Genomic DNA, 19374 nt, shown 5'->3' with positions numbered 1-19374 from the left:
AAAGACTAATAGAGTTATACAGATACTAATAGAGATACATACAGACTAATAGAGCCTATTCGAGATACACAGAGACTCATAAAGATACAGAAACACATAGAGACTGTTAGAAACACATTGAGCTACACAGAGATACATACAGACGCATAGAGATACATTGAAACTGGATGGACAGTGGGCGAGGTGTTGGCCCATTCATGTACTGCTGGCTCAAACCACGTAGGTATAAAATAAAATATACCTACGCGACTTTACCGAAAGAACCAAAGAGTATGGATTCCTGCAGTCACGAAAGCTTCAAATCAAGATTGGCTCAAACCACGTAATATATAAATAAGCAAAAAGCCCTCCACGACCCGGCGACAGAGCCAATCAAGTAAAGTCGTTAACGTCGTGGGAAAGCGTGCCCCGGTGATCAATGTGCTTCATCGGCAAAAAGCAGAGATAGGAGGAACGTTGAGAAGCCACGTCGGTTTACCAGACGCTCAACTCCTGCGTGGATCTTGGGCGTCTGTCGACGCCTTACGATGCTCCATGTAATTTCCAGTGCGAACGTCGGACAACGTTGTAAAACATGAAAATGTTGCTGGCTTTTCAACAGGCTGGCCAAAGTAGGCCCCCTAGGTTCACGACGAAGATGATATTGTGGATGATGATGATGATGACGAGGGGGCATGATGATTATGATGATGATCACGAGGGGGGGTGATGATTATGTTGATGACGAGGGGGGATGATGATCATGATGATGATGATCACGAGGGGGGGGGGGTGATGATTATGATGATGATCACGAGGGGGGGTGATGATTATGAGGATGATGACGTGGGGGGGTGATGATTATGATGATGATCACGAAGGGGGTGATGATCATGATGATGATCACGAGGAGGGGACGATGACGATGATCACGTGGGGGGGGGGGGGGGGGGTGACGATATCGTTACAGATGCTGTCTCCGGTCAACAATGGCTTCATCCGTCGCGCCATCAGTCAGAGTGGGTCGGCCCTCGCTTCCTGGGCCATTCAGAGGGACCCGCTAACCTGGGCCATCAAGGCACGCACGCACACACGCAGCACGCACGCAGAGCGCACACCGCACACAGCACACACCACGCACACACACACACCATGCACACACACCACGCACACAAGCACACGCACCACGCACGCACACACACACCACGCACACAAGCACACGCACCACGCACGCACACACACACACACCATACACACGCACCACGCGCACACGCACCATGCACCACGTGCGCATAGCACACACCGCACACAGCACACACCACGCACACAGCATCATGCACACAATATGCACGCAGCGCACACACACACAGACACACGCGCACACAGACACACACGCACCACGCACATCACACCGGTTGCGATGTGTAAATATCGCCTCTGGAAGAGACAAAGGCGGCCCCGGTCTTGGTCTCGGCCTTGGCCATCGCCCATAGGTGCGCCGGTACTCGGCCTTCAGAGGCGACACAGACTCTCTTCTCCTCCATCGCCTCGTATTCAGAACGCGAATTGGATATGACACGATCGAGCGGACGGAACTACGTCGCAGCGCGAGTGGGAATCAGTGGCCGTGCGGCTGGAAACGGCGTAGCATCGCACAAGGCATGGCTGTGTGAAAGGCTACACGGAGTGGGGCGGGGGGGGGTGTGTGGAATGTTGTCTCTGTCCAGGTGGCGGAGGTGGTCGGCTGCCCGACGGACGACTCAGCTCGCCTCATGGGCTGCCTGCGCATCAGCAACCCCGTGGACGTGATTAACGCCGTAACAGTCGCCCTGCCCCCCACCATGGGTGAGGAGTGCCTCACGGCGCCCGTGTGGCCTAGCAGCACCCGCGTGGCCTCCCGTGAGGGCCCACGGGAACGCTGTCCTTGCGTGGCCTCCCCAGGAAACATTCGTAGTGGACGACGTTTTTGGGCAATGGCCCTTCGAAGTAGCGTAATTGGTAAGGGCGTCGACGGTCCATCAGGGGCGTCCCTCATTGTACCCCCCTCGCCGAACCCCCTCTCTACACCCCTCGCCACACACCCTCACCGCACCACCACCACCCCACCACCCCTCCACCCCTCCCGACCATCTCCTGGTACCGCAGGTCCCTTGGTGAACTCTCTCACATGGAGCCCCGTTGTGGACGGCGACTTCCTGCCCGAGGAGCCGTACCTCCTCGTGGGCAACGCGGCGCGGATCGACTACATGGCGGGCGTCAACAACATGGACGGACACATCTTCGCAGGCTTCGACCTGCCGGCCATCAACATGAAGGGCAAGACCACCAGGTGGGCTGACAACAGCAACGGCAGGAACGGACGCAGGCATACCGTGTGAACCCATACGGTTTACCCCGCATTCTTGTGCAGGGAAAATGAGTTTTCAGGTCCGTACGACATACTGCCGTTTCAGTACGGATGTAGTGGGTTCGACTGAGACGTGCTCTTCAACTCGGAGGCAGCGTATTTCATTCTCAAACACAACAGGACAACTTAACACAACGACCTAGGGTGGTGACCACCCTGGCTAGCTACGTAACAACTGCTAGCTAACGTGGACCGGAGCTAACGGCATACTGCCCGGACCACGTGCCCGAAGACTCGCGGACCATAGAACGTAAATGAACGTAGATGAAGGGTTTCTTCCCCGGGATGGACAGCCAAGAGCCCTCCCGAGATTCGGCTTATATTCTCTCCGGCGTGGCCGGCTCCACTTCTGGCCACGCCTCCCTTCCAGAACCTTCAGGAAGAACCTGGGTTCCATCACGTGACCCTCACAGCCCCGCCCCCCCCCCCCCTCCCACGGGGGCCCCTCTTTTGCCTTAACTGGTCACGTGTCCACCCGGGTCAACCAGACTGTCATGGCCTTACCCGACCTTCCCTTCGGGTCGGCAAACAGCCTGCCCGCTCGGGCCGGTACTGTCCTTACAGCATGGTGACATCCATTGATGTCATTGCCCTCACGCCATGCCCCTATAGGGCCGGCACTGCACCCACAGCATGGTGACTATGAAGTCCCAACACAGGCAAAAAAAAAATAAAGATTACCTGTTTGTGTTTCTCGCCTTGTGATGGGACTTTGTAGGATGATGGTTGAGAATTGTAAGGGCACGGGGGGACCAATAAGGTTTGGAATTGGTCTATAATAAGGTAGGGCACTGATAAAAGGTTGACAGGTATGAACAGGCAACAAGCAACAGCACCCGCCGTTTTTCCCCCCCTCCCCACGTGGTGGTGACGACGTCACAAAGGCGCTGTGATGCGATACCCAAGTGGGCACTTGGAAGTGGGCGTGGCTGTGTCGTGACGTCAAAAGGGGGCGTGTTAGGTGTTTTGGATCGATAATTGCGATCCAGTACATCGATTCTGCCCCCTAAAAACATCGATGTCTGTGAACGTGAGTGCGAATTTGAGTTTGTGTGTGAATGTGTGGAGAGTTTGTCTGTTGTCCCCATGGACTGTAGTGTGAGGTCGTGTGTGAGTGTGTGGGGAGCCGGAGTGCAGCGGTTAGCGCCATGCTGCGCTACGAATCCGGCGACCCGAGTTCGATTCCCGCTCACGGCCACCAACACCAGTGACGATTATGTCAACCAGTGCTGGGCCTCCCCTAGGTCGACTCAGCCTCAAATGAGTACTGGGGAGACGAAAGTGGTCGGGCGTGGTGTGCCTTGCCGGCCTTCAGAGGTGCTGTTTCGCTAACAGCACTTGCCCCAACAATCTGTTTAGGCTACATGTGGGATCTTGGTCTTTGTACGAGAACAGAGTGAAGTTTTTTCTCCCCCTGTCCGGTATGGGTAGTCCCCTGGGTTCTCCGGTTTCCCTGCACAGGGCTAAAACCCCAGAGGCCCAGTGCCAAAGGGTATTGGGCCGAAACATCCCAATGCTGCAGAATCACCTGGGACATTTCATGACAGGTGCTGAGGTTTCGGGTACACGTAGCACCGTCGCCCCCTACTGCAAAGACTCAGAAAGACCCTCTTGGCAGAATCTTGAGGCTCCCTTGGGTAAAGTAGGGTAACAATAACGATCATCATCATCAACATCTACATCACCATCTACATCAGCTGTGTTGGAGTACTATTACCATTTTCATAACTATTTGTATTTTACCAGGTCCGACCCACTGAGCTATATGGCTCTTTTTCAGAGGCGACCTGGTCGCTTAACGAAGTGGCTTATCATCGTGTGGACATTTATAAGCAGCCAAATACTCTGAACAGGAGGACCCGGACAAAAATTCACGCGGCCACGTGGAGAACATACATACTCCAACAATACGGGTGGTCAGGGTTGAGATCGAACCCACGAACCTCCTGTATACCAGGCGAGGTAGTTAACATCTCGCCACCGATGTGCTTAAGTAGTAAGGGGCCGTCCATGAGAAATGTGACGTCACATAAAAATGCGCAACTTTAAATAAATAGAGACAACACGTTCTACTTAATTGAATAGACTTTTTAATAAATGTTTTCTCCTACAACATCAGAGTGCAGCGCCACATTAAATACGCACTACAATGACAATAGTGTAAAGCGATTTGAAGCATGTTTTATCTTTTTTGGGGGTGGGGGGGGCAGAGCTTTGTGACGTCACATTTGAGGGGGGGTCTGACTTTTTGTGACGCCGTGTGACGATGGGGGGGTGGGGTTAAAAATCGTCAAAAATCGCGTGACATCATTTATGGACGGCCCCTAACTAATTGGCACGTTGGGTTCACGTGACAAACCTCACTGATTGGCCGTGTCGGGTGGTGGCGGGTTTAACGACGCATTTATATTTACGCGATCTAACCCATAACCAAAACTTTTACGGTTCAACTAATCACTGACATCTGATCTAATAACCCACAACAACCCCAACTACTCCCCTCTGCCCTCCATCCTTCTACCCTCCCCCCCCCTTCCTCGTTTCCATCCCCCGTCGCCCCTCCCCCTCCAGGAAGGACATCTACGAATTGGCCATGGGCTTAGTGAAGGGCCACCGTGACGTGGGCATGGAGGTGTCGAACATCTACTCGCGCGACCAGCAGGTGGCCGACTACTCGGAGGAGGCGGCGCGCGCCTTCGTGGAACTCGAGACCGACTTCCTCTTCATCGTGCCCTGCCAGCGCCTCCTGCGGATGCACTCGCAGCACTCCACGTGAGGAACGCGGTGACGTGGGAGAGCCGCCCTCGCCTCGCTCGCCCTGCACTACCCTGCACTCACCCTTGCACTACCTGGTCACCTGCAATACCTGGTCACCTGCACGCCTGGTCACCTTGCATGCGTGGTCACCTGCACGCCTGGTCACCTGCAATACCTGGTCACCTGCACGCCTGGTCACCTTGCATGCGTGGTCACCTGCACGCCTGGTCACCTGCAATACCTGGTCACCTGCACGCCTGGTCACCTGCAATACCTGGTCACCTGCACGCCTGCCTGGTCACTTGCAATACCTGGTCACCTGCACGCCTGGTCACCTTGCATGCATGGTCACCTGCACGCCTAGTCACCTGCAATACCTGGTCACCTGCACGCCTGGCCACCTTGCATGCGTGGTCATCTGGCCACATGCGCACCTGCTCATGTACAAAGACAATAATTATCATTATTGTTATTAATGCTGTAGTATATGGAACCCTTGTATTATTGTCGGAAAGGCTAAAAGGCGATGATTTTTTTTCCATCATCTGATACCGGCAAACAAGGATCCCATAGATACAACTAGCCCGACCCCAGATTTTAGCGCTTTGATATATGCGCAGCCTCTGTGATGTCCACATTTTCACGTTGTTCTCCGGCCTAACACCGGTGCAGAGGCAAGGCCATGAAGGAGGCTGTGTAGCTCTGGTGCAGGCCAAGCGGTTTCAAGGACAGTGCCTCCATGATTGTTATTATCAAGGCGTGTTTGTGTGCCTGTCTCACCACAAGCACGATGTGCGGTCAGTGCAGACTTGGTGGTGCGTTGCGATATTTAGGTTTCTATTGCGTGTTTGAACACCTTAACACCTCCCGTGTTATTTCCGGACAGGGTAAAGCCGTTGATTTCTATCCTCCCCATTATATGACTCGTGCCATGCGGAGCCACGCGACTTAAAACACTTGGGTTCGATTCCCGCTCGCGGCCACCAACACCGGTGCCGATTATCTGGGCGTCCCCTAGGTCGACTCAGCCTGAAAACGAGCATATCTGGTTCGGTGCGTAAACATCAGCACTGGCGGGGAGACAAAGCAGCGGCTTCTGGCTAAGCCATCGAACAAAGGCGGTGTTCACCGCTGCATCGCGCGGCGCGTTCGGTTGCGCTTCTGCGACCGTCTGGAACGCTCTTCCCTTCCCATATTAGGAAAGCCACTGGGAGCTGCGCACTTTTACATCATCATCTAGATTGACAAACTCGTTTCTTTAAAACTGATTTTTTTGTGCTTAGTTTGTTGTCCTTCCCCCGCACCTCCGATTAGCACAGTTGGCTACAGGCGGTGCGAATGAAGTTCAACATACATACACATACCTGTCAACCCCTTATCAGTGCCTATCTTATTACAGACCAATTCAGACCTAATGGGTCACCCCGTGCCCCTTATAAATCTGAACGTTCACCCTACAAAGTCCCATCACAAGGAGAGAAACACAAACAAATATACAACAAATGTGTTTTTTTTTTCCCGTTTTGAAACGTCTGTGCGCCATATGGACCTGAAAACTCAATTTCTGTATACAGGAATACGGGGTAAACCCAGAGGCGGGCGGTAAGGGCCAGCAAGGCCTTCTCTGCTGGCCTAGACATTGTCAGAATCAGAAAATATTTTTTGGTTATAATCTTAAGTATATTTTCATTAATGCTATATGTATTTTACAAAGTTCGTTCCCATCAGTCTATTAACGTCATTTCATTGCTACTCTCTTCCTCAGTTGCGCTGCTTCTAGTGCAGCTCATAAATTATAGCTTTTATCCAATCAGATTTTCCACCTGTGCTGTCTCCGCCTCTACGGGTGAAACATCTACCCTGAGGCCTTTAGAATGTCGAGTGAATCCCCTCTGTTGTTGAAGCAAATGGGGACGATGTTATTGATTGTCATCTTCTTTAACCAATCAGATTTCGAGTTTGCCATGTTGGGCGTATTATTTGACACGCCGGAGCCTTCTAGCTGGCCTAGCCGCCTAAATTAGCATTTTTCATGTGGCGTGATCGGAGGGCCAGTTAGCTGACTGAAGCAAAATTAGCTAGCACATAACGTAGCATCATCTAAGATTCATTTAAACTTTCTTATGTGACGTTAAGATTTTTAGATGTAGTTAGTGCTTTAGATTGTTTCTTTTTCTGTGGGGAAGCCATTTTGCAGCCTGATTGTGTTATTTGTGTTTTACGGCATTTTTGCTTGCTTGGTGGTCGTGTGAGTAAATGTGACTGGTTGTTGTGAGTTTGTTCTTGTTTCTTTGGTAATGACATTGATTTGGGTTATGCGATGTCTATTTGTGACGCATCATGGTTTCAGTCACCATGTATTCATGTCTCTGCAATTAGTGTATTGTAACTCTCGTAGGTGTTTGAGCCTCGTGTTAAATCACTTTATTCCACTCGATGAAGGTTCCTGTCACTGTGAATATGGGGTGGTTACGTCGAATGACAATAGCCTATAGCCTGTAGCCCTCGTGTCATGGTGCGGTTATTCGAAGGCGGTTGAATTGCGGGAGGATAGCACTGATGGCCTCGATGTAAAATACACGACCCGCCACTGGGTAAACCACATGGGTTCTCAGCGATGTACTTGACCCTGTCCCGTCTCGATGCTTTAACACGGGCGCGCCCCCCCCTCCCCCCCACCCCTAACTTTGTGCGCAGTGGTGCCCGTACATACTCGTACCAGCTGTCCCACCCGAGCCGCATGCCCTTCATCTACCCCAACTGGGTGGGCGCCGACCACGCGGACGACCTGCAGTACGTGTTCGGGAAGCCCTTCCAGACGCCGCTGGGCTACCGGCCGAAGGATCGCGACGTCTCCGCTGCCTTCATCGCCTACTGGAGCAACTTCGCCAAGACCGGGTAACGGCAGCGGCATGGCATGGGGTGGCAGGGGACGGCACCTCGGATTAGCACGGTTGGATGCGTACGGTGCGAAAGAAGTTCAACGTACATACATAATGCCCATTGACTAACACTGCCCATAGACTCAGCACTGTCCATTGACTAACACTAACCATAGACTCAACATTGCCCGTAGACTCAACACAACTGATAGACTCAACACTACCCATAGACTCAACACTACCCATAGACTCAAAACTGCCCATAGACTCAACACTGCCCATAGACTCAACACTGCCCATAGACTCAACACTGCCCATAGATTCAACACTGCCCACAGACTCAACACTGTCTATAGATTTGAACACTGCCCGTAGACTCAACACTACCCAGAGACTCAGCACTGCCCATAGATTCAACACTACCCAAAGACTCACACTGCCCATAGACTCACACTACCCGTAGACTCAACCACTACCCATAGACTCAGCACTGCCCATAGATTCAACACTACCCAAAGACTCACACTGCCCATAGACTCACACTGCCCGTAGACTTAACACTACCCATAGACTCACACTGCCCGTAGACTTAACACTACCCATAGACTCAGCACTGCCCACAGATTCAACACTACCCATAGACTCAACACTACCCATAGACACAACACTATCCATAGACTAACACTACCCATAGACTCAGCATTACCCATAGATTCAACACTGCACCTCCGGTGAGCACGGTTTCCTATGTACGGTGCAAAAGAAGTTCAACATACATGCTCACATATGTATATACATGCAGGCGATGCAAACTGTGCACAGACGCACCACGGGCAGGTAGAGGGGAGCACGTACCAACCCCCCATGTGGTGGGGGGAGGGTGCAGGGTGAAGGGGAGGGTGGTGACATGGTGATGGAGGGGGTGGTGGTGATGGGGTTGGGGGAAGACGATGATGGAGCTGACACGGTGATGGGGTTGAGTGACTGGGTGAGTGGGTGAGTGAGTTAGTGGGTGAGTGGGTGAATGAGTGGGAGAGTGGGTTGAGTGAGTGAGTAAGCCGGCCTTTACCCCCCCGTCTCGTTCTGGTCGTGTACCCTGTAGGTTCTGCCTATTTCCTCCTTTCCACACAAGGTGGCGCATTGGAATCCTCGGGTGGAATGCTCCGCTTTGTGTCTGCCTTTTTAGCCTGGGCAACGCCGGGTACTTACCGCTAGTATAAATATAAATTACTAGCGGGAAGTGCCCGGCGTTGACCGGGCAAAAAAGACGCACACACACATCGACTTACACACACACAACAACAACCGCCATTCGCCACTAAGTGGCGGTGACGTCACCACGACGCTTGTGCCAGGCTATGTGCACCCTGAGGCCACGTGAAGTGTCGAACGCCCGCTGGCAGGAGGTCACGGGGCAGACCCAGGTGCCACGGGTCGACTGACTGAGATGACTGGCTGATGCACCACCTGTGCCCCCTACTGTGCCAACCTGCTGTGCTTTAGCCACCCGGCGCTCCGCTCGCTGTTGTGAGCGTCGCTCCTCCGCCCTCCGTTGTTGTTGGAGGGCGACTGCCTCCAACTGCCCAGTAGCATCCTTCACGAGCCTCCTCCACAGAGGCCGATCTTGACACCGCTGGTACCAGTCATCGGCAAGTCCACTCAGCTCCACGTCCTCCTGTACCACATCACTCCATCTCTTCTCTAGCCCGTGCCGCGCCCGCTTTGCCCCCTCAATCCGGCCAAACAAAAGCTGTTTCGGCATGCGGTGGCTGGGCATGCGGGCTACATGACCCAGCCATCGCAGCCTTGCCTGCCGGAGGAGCTCACCGATGGGACCCTGCCCAGATCTTTCAAGGATTTGTGAGCTCCTCACACAATCCAGTCTGGTTAAACCCAGGATGGATCGTAGGCAGGTCAGCCTAAATGTTTCTAACCGGCGAAGATGTTCCATTAGGGGGGTCCACGTTTCGCAAGCGTAGAGAAGGGAGGGAATGACCGTGGCCGAGAAGACCTGAAGCTTAGTGCGGAGCGACAGACCAGGTAGCTTCCACACAGCGTTACGCAACCGATGAAAAGATATTGCCGCTCGACTGATTCGGAGTGAGACCTCTGCTGTTAAACTGGAGCCAGTCATAAGCACACTGCCCAGGTATGGGAAACTCTCCACTCTCTCCACAACTGCCCCATCACCGATTGGGAGTTGTGGGGGTGGAGTGTCCGATGGTACAAAATACCCAGGCAGGTGCTTAGTTTTGGTGGGGCTGATGGTAAGGCCCCACCTCTTAGTGGCACGCTCCAGTCTCAGCAGCAGCGTCTCCAACTCCTCCTCTGACTGAGCAGCTATTACCAAGTCATCAGCATACATAACGTGGTTGAGCAATAGGGAGCCATCCCTTGACCGCACCCGGGCATCGATTAGCCTCCCATTATATCTGTACCATATGGAGATTCCCCCGGTACAGCTATTGAAGGCTTCACGAACTACGTGGTCAAAATAGATGTTAAATAATGTGGGAGCCAGAGGACATCCCTGTCGCACCCCAAGGTGTACAGGGAATGGCTCTGACTCCCGGCCACGTAGTTTTACCCGGGCCCGCTCACCATCATGAAGGTCCTTAATGATCGTGAGCAGAGGGTCAGGTACTCCAAAAGCACGAAGAACGACCCAGAGCCCAGGCCTACTGATGGTATCATAGGCCTTGACCAGGTCAATAAAGCAGAGATGTAGGTCTTGTTGGAATTCCCTACACCTCTGCTGTAGCAGACGGACAGAAAATATGGCATCTGTGCAGGACCGCCCTTTCCTGAAACCGCATTGGGGCTCCGCAAGCCTCTCCTCAGCGTGCCTGGCAAGGCGATGCTGAATAATCCTTGCCAGGACCTTTCCCGGCACACTGAGGAGTGAGATGCCCCTGTAGTTGTTACAGTCTGTGCGGTCCCCCTTCTTAAAAAGGGGGACCACCAGGGCATCCTTCCAATCCTGCGGAACCCGTCCAGTGGTCCAGACTGTTGTTATGATGTCATATAGGGCAGTCTGTGCACAAACGCCACCCTCCCTCAGCATTTCGCTTGGGAGATCATCTCTGCCCGCTGCCTTTCCTGGTCTCAGACTCCGGATCGCCTTCAATACTTCCTCAGCAGATGGCACCTCAGCCAGCCACTCACAGGGGGTGACTTCATCCAATATTTGAGGCACCGCAGCCTCAGCAGGGTCATCCTCACTTTGTGCCACGATGTTTTCCTGGCTGTGGGATTTTCCCTCCCCCAGGACCTCACAGAAATGCTCAGCAAATCTGCGAACCTGTTCCTGGGGGTCGGAAATTGGATCACCGTTTTTTCCCCTAATGATGGTAATAGGTGTGGCGCTGCAGGTTACTTTTTTGATGGAGTTAAATAGCGATTTGTGATCACGGGCCACTGAGGCAGACTCCATCTCCTCAGCAACCCGCGACCACCACCCATCCTTGCAGCGCCTCACGGCTCTCCGAACCTCTGAGCGAAGGCTGCGGTAAGCCTCCTCATTCTCTGACGTGGGATTCTGTAGCCGATGACAGTGGGCCTGTCGCTTTTTCTCAACCATCCTGAACAACTCCTCTGTCATCCAGGGTGTCTGGGGAGGTCTGGACCGCGTACCCAAAGCAGCCATTGCAGCTGCATGAGTCACAGTCCTAAACCTCGCCCATTTACCCTCGACATCAGGAGGAGTCGGGGACGATGCCAATCCCAGCCGCAAGCGATGATGAAATTCTCGCTTGCAACTTTCATCAGATAACTGAGACCAGGCCACTTTAGGTTGGAATGGGGTCCTGGGTGTACACCCACCACCGGAGTGGAAGAATGGCAGGCGCATCTTACAGATGACTAGTCGATGGTCAGAGGGCAGATCAGCTCCACGGTAGGTCCTGGTGTCAAGGACATGGGCTCGCATTCGCTGGTCCGTCACTATGTAGTCCAGCAGATGTTCTTGCTTGGACCCGGCATGCATCCATGATGTTGTGTGGATGCGCCGATGCCGGAACAGCGTGTTGGTAATTACAAGCCCATGGGCTGCACAAAAATCTAGCAGCCTCCTACCATTGTTATTGAGCTGATCTGGCCCATGCCCTCCAATCACTCCAGACCAGGTGCCAGTATCATGACCAACTCGGGCATTGAAGTCACCCAACATGATGACTCTATCCCGAGGGGCCACTTTAGCCAGCACCTGTGACAGGAGGTCATAGAAGGCATCTGACTCATCGGCTTTGCCTGCATCCCTCCACGGATGTTCATCTTCGGTGGGGGCATAAGTAACCACGACCACCATTCCTCGCCTCCGGTTGATGGGAAGGCGAGCCCAAAGTAGCCTGGGGCTTACAGCTTCCCACACCTCACCGCCACGCTCCCACGCCCCCTTCATTCTTTTGTTCAAAAGAAGACCCACACCCTGTTGTTTGGCAGTCTGCTGCCCCGAGTAGAGGACTGTCCACCCCTCATGGTGGCAGGAGCCAGAGCCGGTCCACCGGACCTCCTGAATGCCGCATAGATCCAGGCGGTACCGGTCCAGCTCCCGACAGAGGAGTGGCAGCCTCTCCTCTGCAGTGAGCGTTCGAACATTCCACGTGGCCACCCGTAGTGGCTTTTCGTTGTTTCTGGAGTAGCCCCGAGGGTAGGTATTCAATCTCCTGGCTCCGCCAATTGGGGTTTGGCCAGGAGACGTCATAGACGCCTGGCCCCCCGGGGCCTCCGGCACAAGCTTAGTTGTTACATATTTCACTTTAATTCGTGGTTTTGTGGTAATTAATTGAAGGTGGAGGGGTTATCAGCCCCTCGCACCCGTCCAGAGCCCCCGTTTAGCCCCTGTGGTGGACACATATGCCATGAGGGGAGGAGCCAATCAAAATTGGAACTCCCCCCACAGCACTGTCCACGACAGAGCCACACACACAACAACAACCGCCATTCGCCACTAAGTGGCGGTGACGTCTCAACGACGCTTGTGCCAGGCCATGTGCACCTTGAGGCCATGTGAAGTGTCGAACGCCCGCTGGCAGGAGGTCACGGGGCAGACCCAGGTGCCACGGGTCGACTGACTTAGATGACTGAGATGACTGGCTGATGCACCACCTGTGCCCCCTACTGTGCCAACCTGCTGTGCTTTAGTCACCCGGCACTCCGCTCGTTGTCGTGAGCGTCGCTCCTCCACCTGCCCAGTAGTGTCCTTCACGAGCCTCCTTCACAGAGGCCAATCTTGACACCGCTGGTACCAGTCATCGGCACGTCCACCCAGCTCCACGTCCTCCTGTACCACATCACTCCATCTCTTCTCTAGCCCATGCCGCACCCGTTTAGCCCCCTCGATCCGGCCGAACAAAAGCTGTTTCGGCATGCGGTGGCTGGGCATGCGGGTTACATGACCCGGCCAACGCAGCCTTGCCTGCCGGAGGAGCTCACCGATGGGACCTTGCCCAGATCTTTCAAGGATTTGTGAGCTCCTCACACAATCCAGCCTGGTTAAACCCAGGATAGTCGTAGGCAGGCTAGCCTAAATGTTTCTAACCGGCGAAGATGTTCCATTAGGGGGATCCACGTTTTGCAAGCGTAGAGAAGGGAGGGAATGACTGTGGCCGAGAAGACCTGAAGCTTAGTGCAGAGCAACACACCAGGTAGCTTCCACACAGCGTTACGCAACTGATGAAAAGATATTGCCGCTCGACTGATTCGGAGTGAGACCTCTGCTGTTAAACTGGAGCCGATCATAAGCACACTGCCCAGGTATGGGAAACTCTCCACTTTCTCCACAACTGCCCCATCACCGATTGGGAGTTGTGGGGGGTGGAGTGTCCGATGGTACAAAATACCCAGGCAGGTGCTTAGTTTTGGTGGGGCTGATGGTAAGGCCCCATCTCTTAGTGGCATGCTGCAGTCTCAGCAGCAGCGTCTCCAACTCCTCCTCTGAATGAGCAGCTATTACCAAATCATCGACATACATAACGTGGTTGAGCAATAGCGAGCCATTTCTTGACCGCACCCGGGCATCGATCAGCCTCCCATTATATCTGTATCAAATGGAGATTCCCCCGGTAAAGCTATTGAAGGCTTTATGAACTACGTGGTCAAAATAGATGTTAAATAATGTGGGAGCCAGATGACATCCCTGTCGCACCCCAAGGTGTACAGGGAATGGCTCTGACTCCCGGCCACGTAGTTTTACCCGGGCCCGCTCACCATCATGAAGGTCCTTAATGATCGTGAGCAGAGGGTCAGGGACTCCAAAAGCACGAAGAACAACCCAGAGCCCAGGCCTACTAATGGTATCATAGGCCTTGACCAAGTCAAAAAAGCAGAGATGTAGGACTTGCTGGAATTCCCTACACCTCTGCTGTAGCAGACGGACAGAAAATATGGCATCTGTGCAGGACCGCCCTTTTCTGAAACCGCATTGGGGCTCCGCAATCCTCTCCTCAGCGTGCCTTGCAAGGCGATGTTGAATAATCCTTGCCAGGACCTTTCCCGGCACACTGAGGAGTGAGATGCCCCTGTAGTTGTTACAGTCTGTGCGGTCCCCCTTCTTAAAGAGGGGGACCCCCAGGGCATCCTTCCAATCCTGCGGAACCCGTCCAGTGGTCCAGACTGTTGTTATTATGTGATATAGGGCAGTCTGTGCACAAACGCCACCCTCCCTCAGCATTTCGCTTGGGAGATCATCTCTGCCCGCTGCCTTTCCTGGTCTCAGACTCCGGATCGCATTCAGTACTTCCTCAACAGATGGCACCTCAGCCAGCCACTCACAGGGGATGACTTCTTCCAATATTTGAGGCACCGCAGCCTCAGCAGGGTCATCCCCACTTTGTGCCACGATGTTTTCCTGGCTGAGGGATTTCCCCTCCCTGAGGACCTCACAGAAATGCGCAGCAAATCTGCAAACCTGTTCCTGGGGGTCGGAGATTGGATCACACACATTGACCTATACACACACATATATGGACTTACACACACACATCTTGACTAACAAACACACACATGGACTTACACACACAGACATCGACTTACACACACAGAACTTTTAGAGCAGGTTGGCAGCAAATGGGTAACTTTGGCACAAAACAAAGAACGACATCAGGGTAGTATATTGTGGAGCCAGGGCCTGTTGTTGGTCATTTCCTTTGGTGAAGTAGATGCGTTGACCATTTTCGAGTTGAACTGATAAATGGACGACTGTGGGGGAACGATCATGGATGGGGGAGCCAAGAATGATCGACATGGTCTGATTGCTGCTGATGTATCTTCCTTGGACAAGAAGTGTAACCTCATCCACGCTTTGCCCCTCTTTGTGTAAGGCAAAGACAGGCATGTCAGAGCCGTTGTTGATGTATTTGCAAACATATTTGATGGCTTGCACCGAATTGCAGAATTCCACATTAATGTGGGCCTCGAAGATCTTGCACAGAAGAGGGCACTAGGGAACGATCCACCGGCTTTCAACCTTCATTTGAGAGTTAGTGGCAGGTCTGAGCGTTTTTTGAAATCCACCATGCTCAGTATTTCTGCGACGATATAAAGTATAGCTATGATGGCCTGACTGAGTGTTTTTCAAGAAGTTGCGTGGATACTTCTTGGTACATCTGCGGTCTTGCCTACATAGCGAATTTGGATTGAACTGCCCACATGGGCCATGGACCATTTGCTTGCAGATCACATCAAATAGGGCAGGGTCTTTATGGGGGTCAGGTAGCTCAGAACTGAGAAATGTGTAAATGTCACTTGCATGAATTGTTTCTGTCATCCATAGCAAAATGTGAGCATGAGGAAGAGCACGTTTTTGGCACTCAATGGTTTGCAAGTTACATGTTGTCTTTCCAAAGACACCGCCTTCCTTAGTCCTAATAAGCCTCATGAGTTAATCAACTTTGAGTTTGAAGACCCTTGCAATGGTGTCATGTCTGTCTGTTGCATTTAGGTTTGGATAAACCTCAACCTGGATCTCCTTCCATTTAGGATTGCAAGTGAAGGTGATAAAGAGATTGGGGCCTGCCATATTGCCTGATGTACGTCATTGCATGCTGAGTCTTCTCATGCATGTATCTTGGTCCACCTGTGAAAGATTAAGGCAAAATAACTAATCACCCCACATTCTGAGCGTTCGCGTGTACGTCAGCATTGATAGTGAACTGTGAGATGAGCATACAGTGTTATACGCAGGCGTTTTTGATTAAGCTGAATGTAAAGAAGGTGCTAACTCTCAATTCTGGCATACTCATCGACAACATACTTAGTTGAAGAGGTTTGCGCACCGTAATATGTGGTTTCCTCCTTCTCTGTCCATGATCATGAAGGAATAGAAGTCTTTAGAGGAGATCGTTTTGTGAGGATGTCTTTGTCGTGTAGCTTTGATAATTTGAGGAATCTGGACGTGGTACCCATCTTGGACTTTGCACAGTATAATGGGGTATTGTAGGGCATCATAAACTCTGCTTGTCTCAGGAAATTGTTTGATGGTGTTGTCTTGGTATCGAAGCACAATGTCTCATACCGACTTTAATGGTACCTGCTTTCAGTACAGCAGTGCATACTGACTGTGGTTGTACAGTACCTGCTTTCAGTACAGCAGTGCATACTGACTATGGTGGTACCTGCTATCACTACAGCAGTGCATACTGCTGTGGTAGTAGCTGCTATGATTACAGCACTGCATAGTGCTGTGGTGGTACCTGCTATGATTACAGCAGTGTATACTGACTGTGGTGGCCCCTGCTATGATTAGAGCAGTGCACACTGACTGTGGCGGTACCTGCTATGATTTTAGCAGTGCACACTGACTGTGGTGGTACCTGCTATGATTACAGCAGTGCATACTGACTGTGGTGGTACCTGCTATGATTACAGCAGTGCACACTGACTGTGGTGGTACCTGCTATGATTACAGCAGTGCATACTGACTGTGGTGGTACCTGCTATGATTACAGCAGTGCATACTGCTGTGATGGTACCTGCTATGATTACAGCAGTGCATTCTGTGGTGGAATATGCTTTGACTACAGCAGTGCATACTGACTGAGGTGGTACCAGCTATCACTACAGTAGTACATGCTGACTCTATAGCAGTATATATGGGCTCTATAGCACAAAGTACTCACCTGACAGAGTGGGCTGGTGAGGCCTAGTCCCGTGCAGAGCCCCCGGGCTCGCCTAGATTGCCAGCCGGCCGAAATGGCACCTTGGCAGGCTGGGGACTGGGCCGCTTACCCCCCCCCCCCACCACCTTGCCTGTGCTACAATAATACTATGTAAGCGCTATAATATTAATATTTACAGACTCTATAGTAGTAACTGCACGCATCGGGGTGGGGGGAGGGGGGAAGGGGGGAGGACATCACACTGTGAAGAATTAACCTCAGCGTTTTGTGTTTCTATTGCATTTTTAACGCTAAAGAAAATCTCCTCCTCACCCCCACCGAAGGCGGGTAAGTTGGTATGGTCGAGCGGCGAAAGTAAATAAAAAATTAAGAAAAATCGCACTAAATCGCTAATTTTACTAATTAAAAGTTGACGGACGTGAAAAAGAAATAACGCTTACCCACCGAGGGGCTTACGGCGTGATACCTGGCTATTTTTTTTAATGTAAACCCCATCATTTGAGAGCCAAATCCTTATTCTTGGTTCTTTCGGTAAAGTCACGTTGATGCGAAACAATAAAATATTAAAATATATATAAAACAATACAATTATCACGACGTATCGACTGCAACACAAGCAGTCATCATGACTGTCATCATGACTGCTTGTGTTGCAGTCGAAACGTCGTGAAGATTTTATTGTTTTATATATATTTTATTATTTTATTGTTTCCCTTCAACGTGACTCTACCGAAAGAACCAAGAATATGAATCACTGCAGTCACGAAAGCTTTAAATCAAAAGCCAAATCCTTCACAAGTGTGCGAACACACACAGACAGACAGATAGACAGACAGACAGACGGACAGACACACACACAGACAAAAAAATGCCTTTTATAGGTAAGATGATTTACCATTATTATTATTAATATCATTGAGTACGAAGACTGCTATGCAGAGCATCGCTGTCGGGATGTAGAGCAGAGCGCGACGTTGCGTTGCGCAAGTTCGACCCCCTCCCCGACCCAACCGATCGATTCGCTGGCGTAGCTTTTTTAAAAATTTTGGCAAAAGTTTAACCGTGTCTCCGGCCGGCACACAATGGCCCAGCATGACATGCGGGATCTTTAACGTGATGGCTGCTACTGATTTAGATGCAGAGCCAACGAGTACAATTGTCACATTCAGGTGGCCAAGCTCAGACAACCGCGGTAGTGTCTCTATGAGTCTATGCGTTTCCATGGATCTCGATGAGTCTATGGATTTCTATGGGGTTTATGAGTATCTGTGCGTCTCTATTAGTCTGGATCTCTATGGGTATCTATGAGTCTCTGTGCGTCTCTATTAGTCTGGATCTCTATGGTGTATCTGTGAGTCTCTGTGAGTCTCTATTAGTCTAGATCTCTATGGGTATCTATGAGTCTCTGTGCGTCTCTATTAGTCTGGATCTCTATGGGTATCTATGAGTCTCTGTGTGTCTCTATTAGTCTGGATCTCTATGGGTATCTATGACTCTCTGTGGGTCTCTATTAGTCTGGATCTATATGGGTATCTATGAGTCTCTGTGCGTCTCTATTAGTCTGGATATCTATGGGTATCTATGAGTCTCTGTGCGTCTCTATTAGTCTGGATCTCTATGGGTATCTATGAGTCTCTGTGGGTCTCTATTAGTCTGGATCTCTATGGGTATCTATGAGTCTCTGTGCGTCTCTATTAGTCTGGATCTCTATGAGTATCTATGAGTCTCTGTGCGTCTCTATTAGTCTGGATATCTATGGGTATCTATGAGTCTCTGTGCGTCTCTATTAGTCTGGATCTCTATGGGTATCTATGAGTCTCTGTGCGTCTCTATTAGTCTGGATCTCTATGGGTATCTATGAGTCTCTGTGCGTCTCTATTAGTCTGGATCTCTATGGGTATCTATGAGTCTCTGTGCGTCTCTATTAGTCTGGATCTCTATGGGTATCTATGAGTCTCTGTGCGTCTCTATTAGTCTGGATCTCTATGAATATCTATGAGTCTCTGTGCGTCTCTATTAGTCTGGATCTCTATGGGTATCTATGAGTCTCTGTGCGTCTCTATTAGTCTGGATCTCTATGGGTGTCTATGAGTCTCTGTGGGTCTCTATTAGTCTGGATCTCTATGGGTATCTATGAGTCTCTGTGCGTCTCTATTAGTCTGGATCTCTATGGGTATCTATGAGTCTCTGTGTGTCTCTATTAGTCTGGATCTCTATGGGTATCTATGAGTCT

General features: G+C 51.5%; 1 protein-coding gene across 1 annotated transcript in view; it reads left to right on the top strand.

Moving 5' to 3' along the window:
• The window catches only part of CEL (carboxyl ester lipase), a 29655-nt gene that overhangs the window by 7706 nt on the left and 2575 nt on the right, over positions 1–19374 (top strand). The window contains exons 6-10 of the mRNA XM_032976463.2: positions 950–1057; positions 1707–1824; positions 2125–2308; positions 4958–5158; positions 7841–8041. Of these exons, the coding sequence (XP_032832354.2) occupies positions 950–1057; positions 1707–1824; positions 2125–2308; positions 4958–5158; positions 7841–8041 (812 nt within the window). The remainder of the gene's footprint in view (positions 1–949; positions 1058–1706; positions 1825–2124; positions 2309–4957; positions 5159–7840; positions 8042–19374) is intronic.

Source organism: Petromyzon marinus, chromosome 59 (assembly GCF_048934315.1).
Source record: "Petromyzon marinus isolate PM22_M1 ecotype Great Lakes invasive population chromosome 59, UKy_Petmar_22M1.pri1.0, whole genome shotgun sequence".
NCBI lineage: Eukaryota > Metazoa > Chordata > Hyperoartia > Petromyzontiformes > Petromyzontidae > Petromyzon > Petromyzon marinus.
The sequence above is the reverse complement of the archived record's forward strand: the minus strand, read 5'-3'. Positions and strand labels throughout refer to the sequence as shown.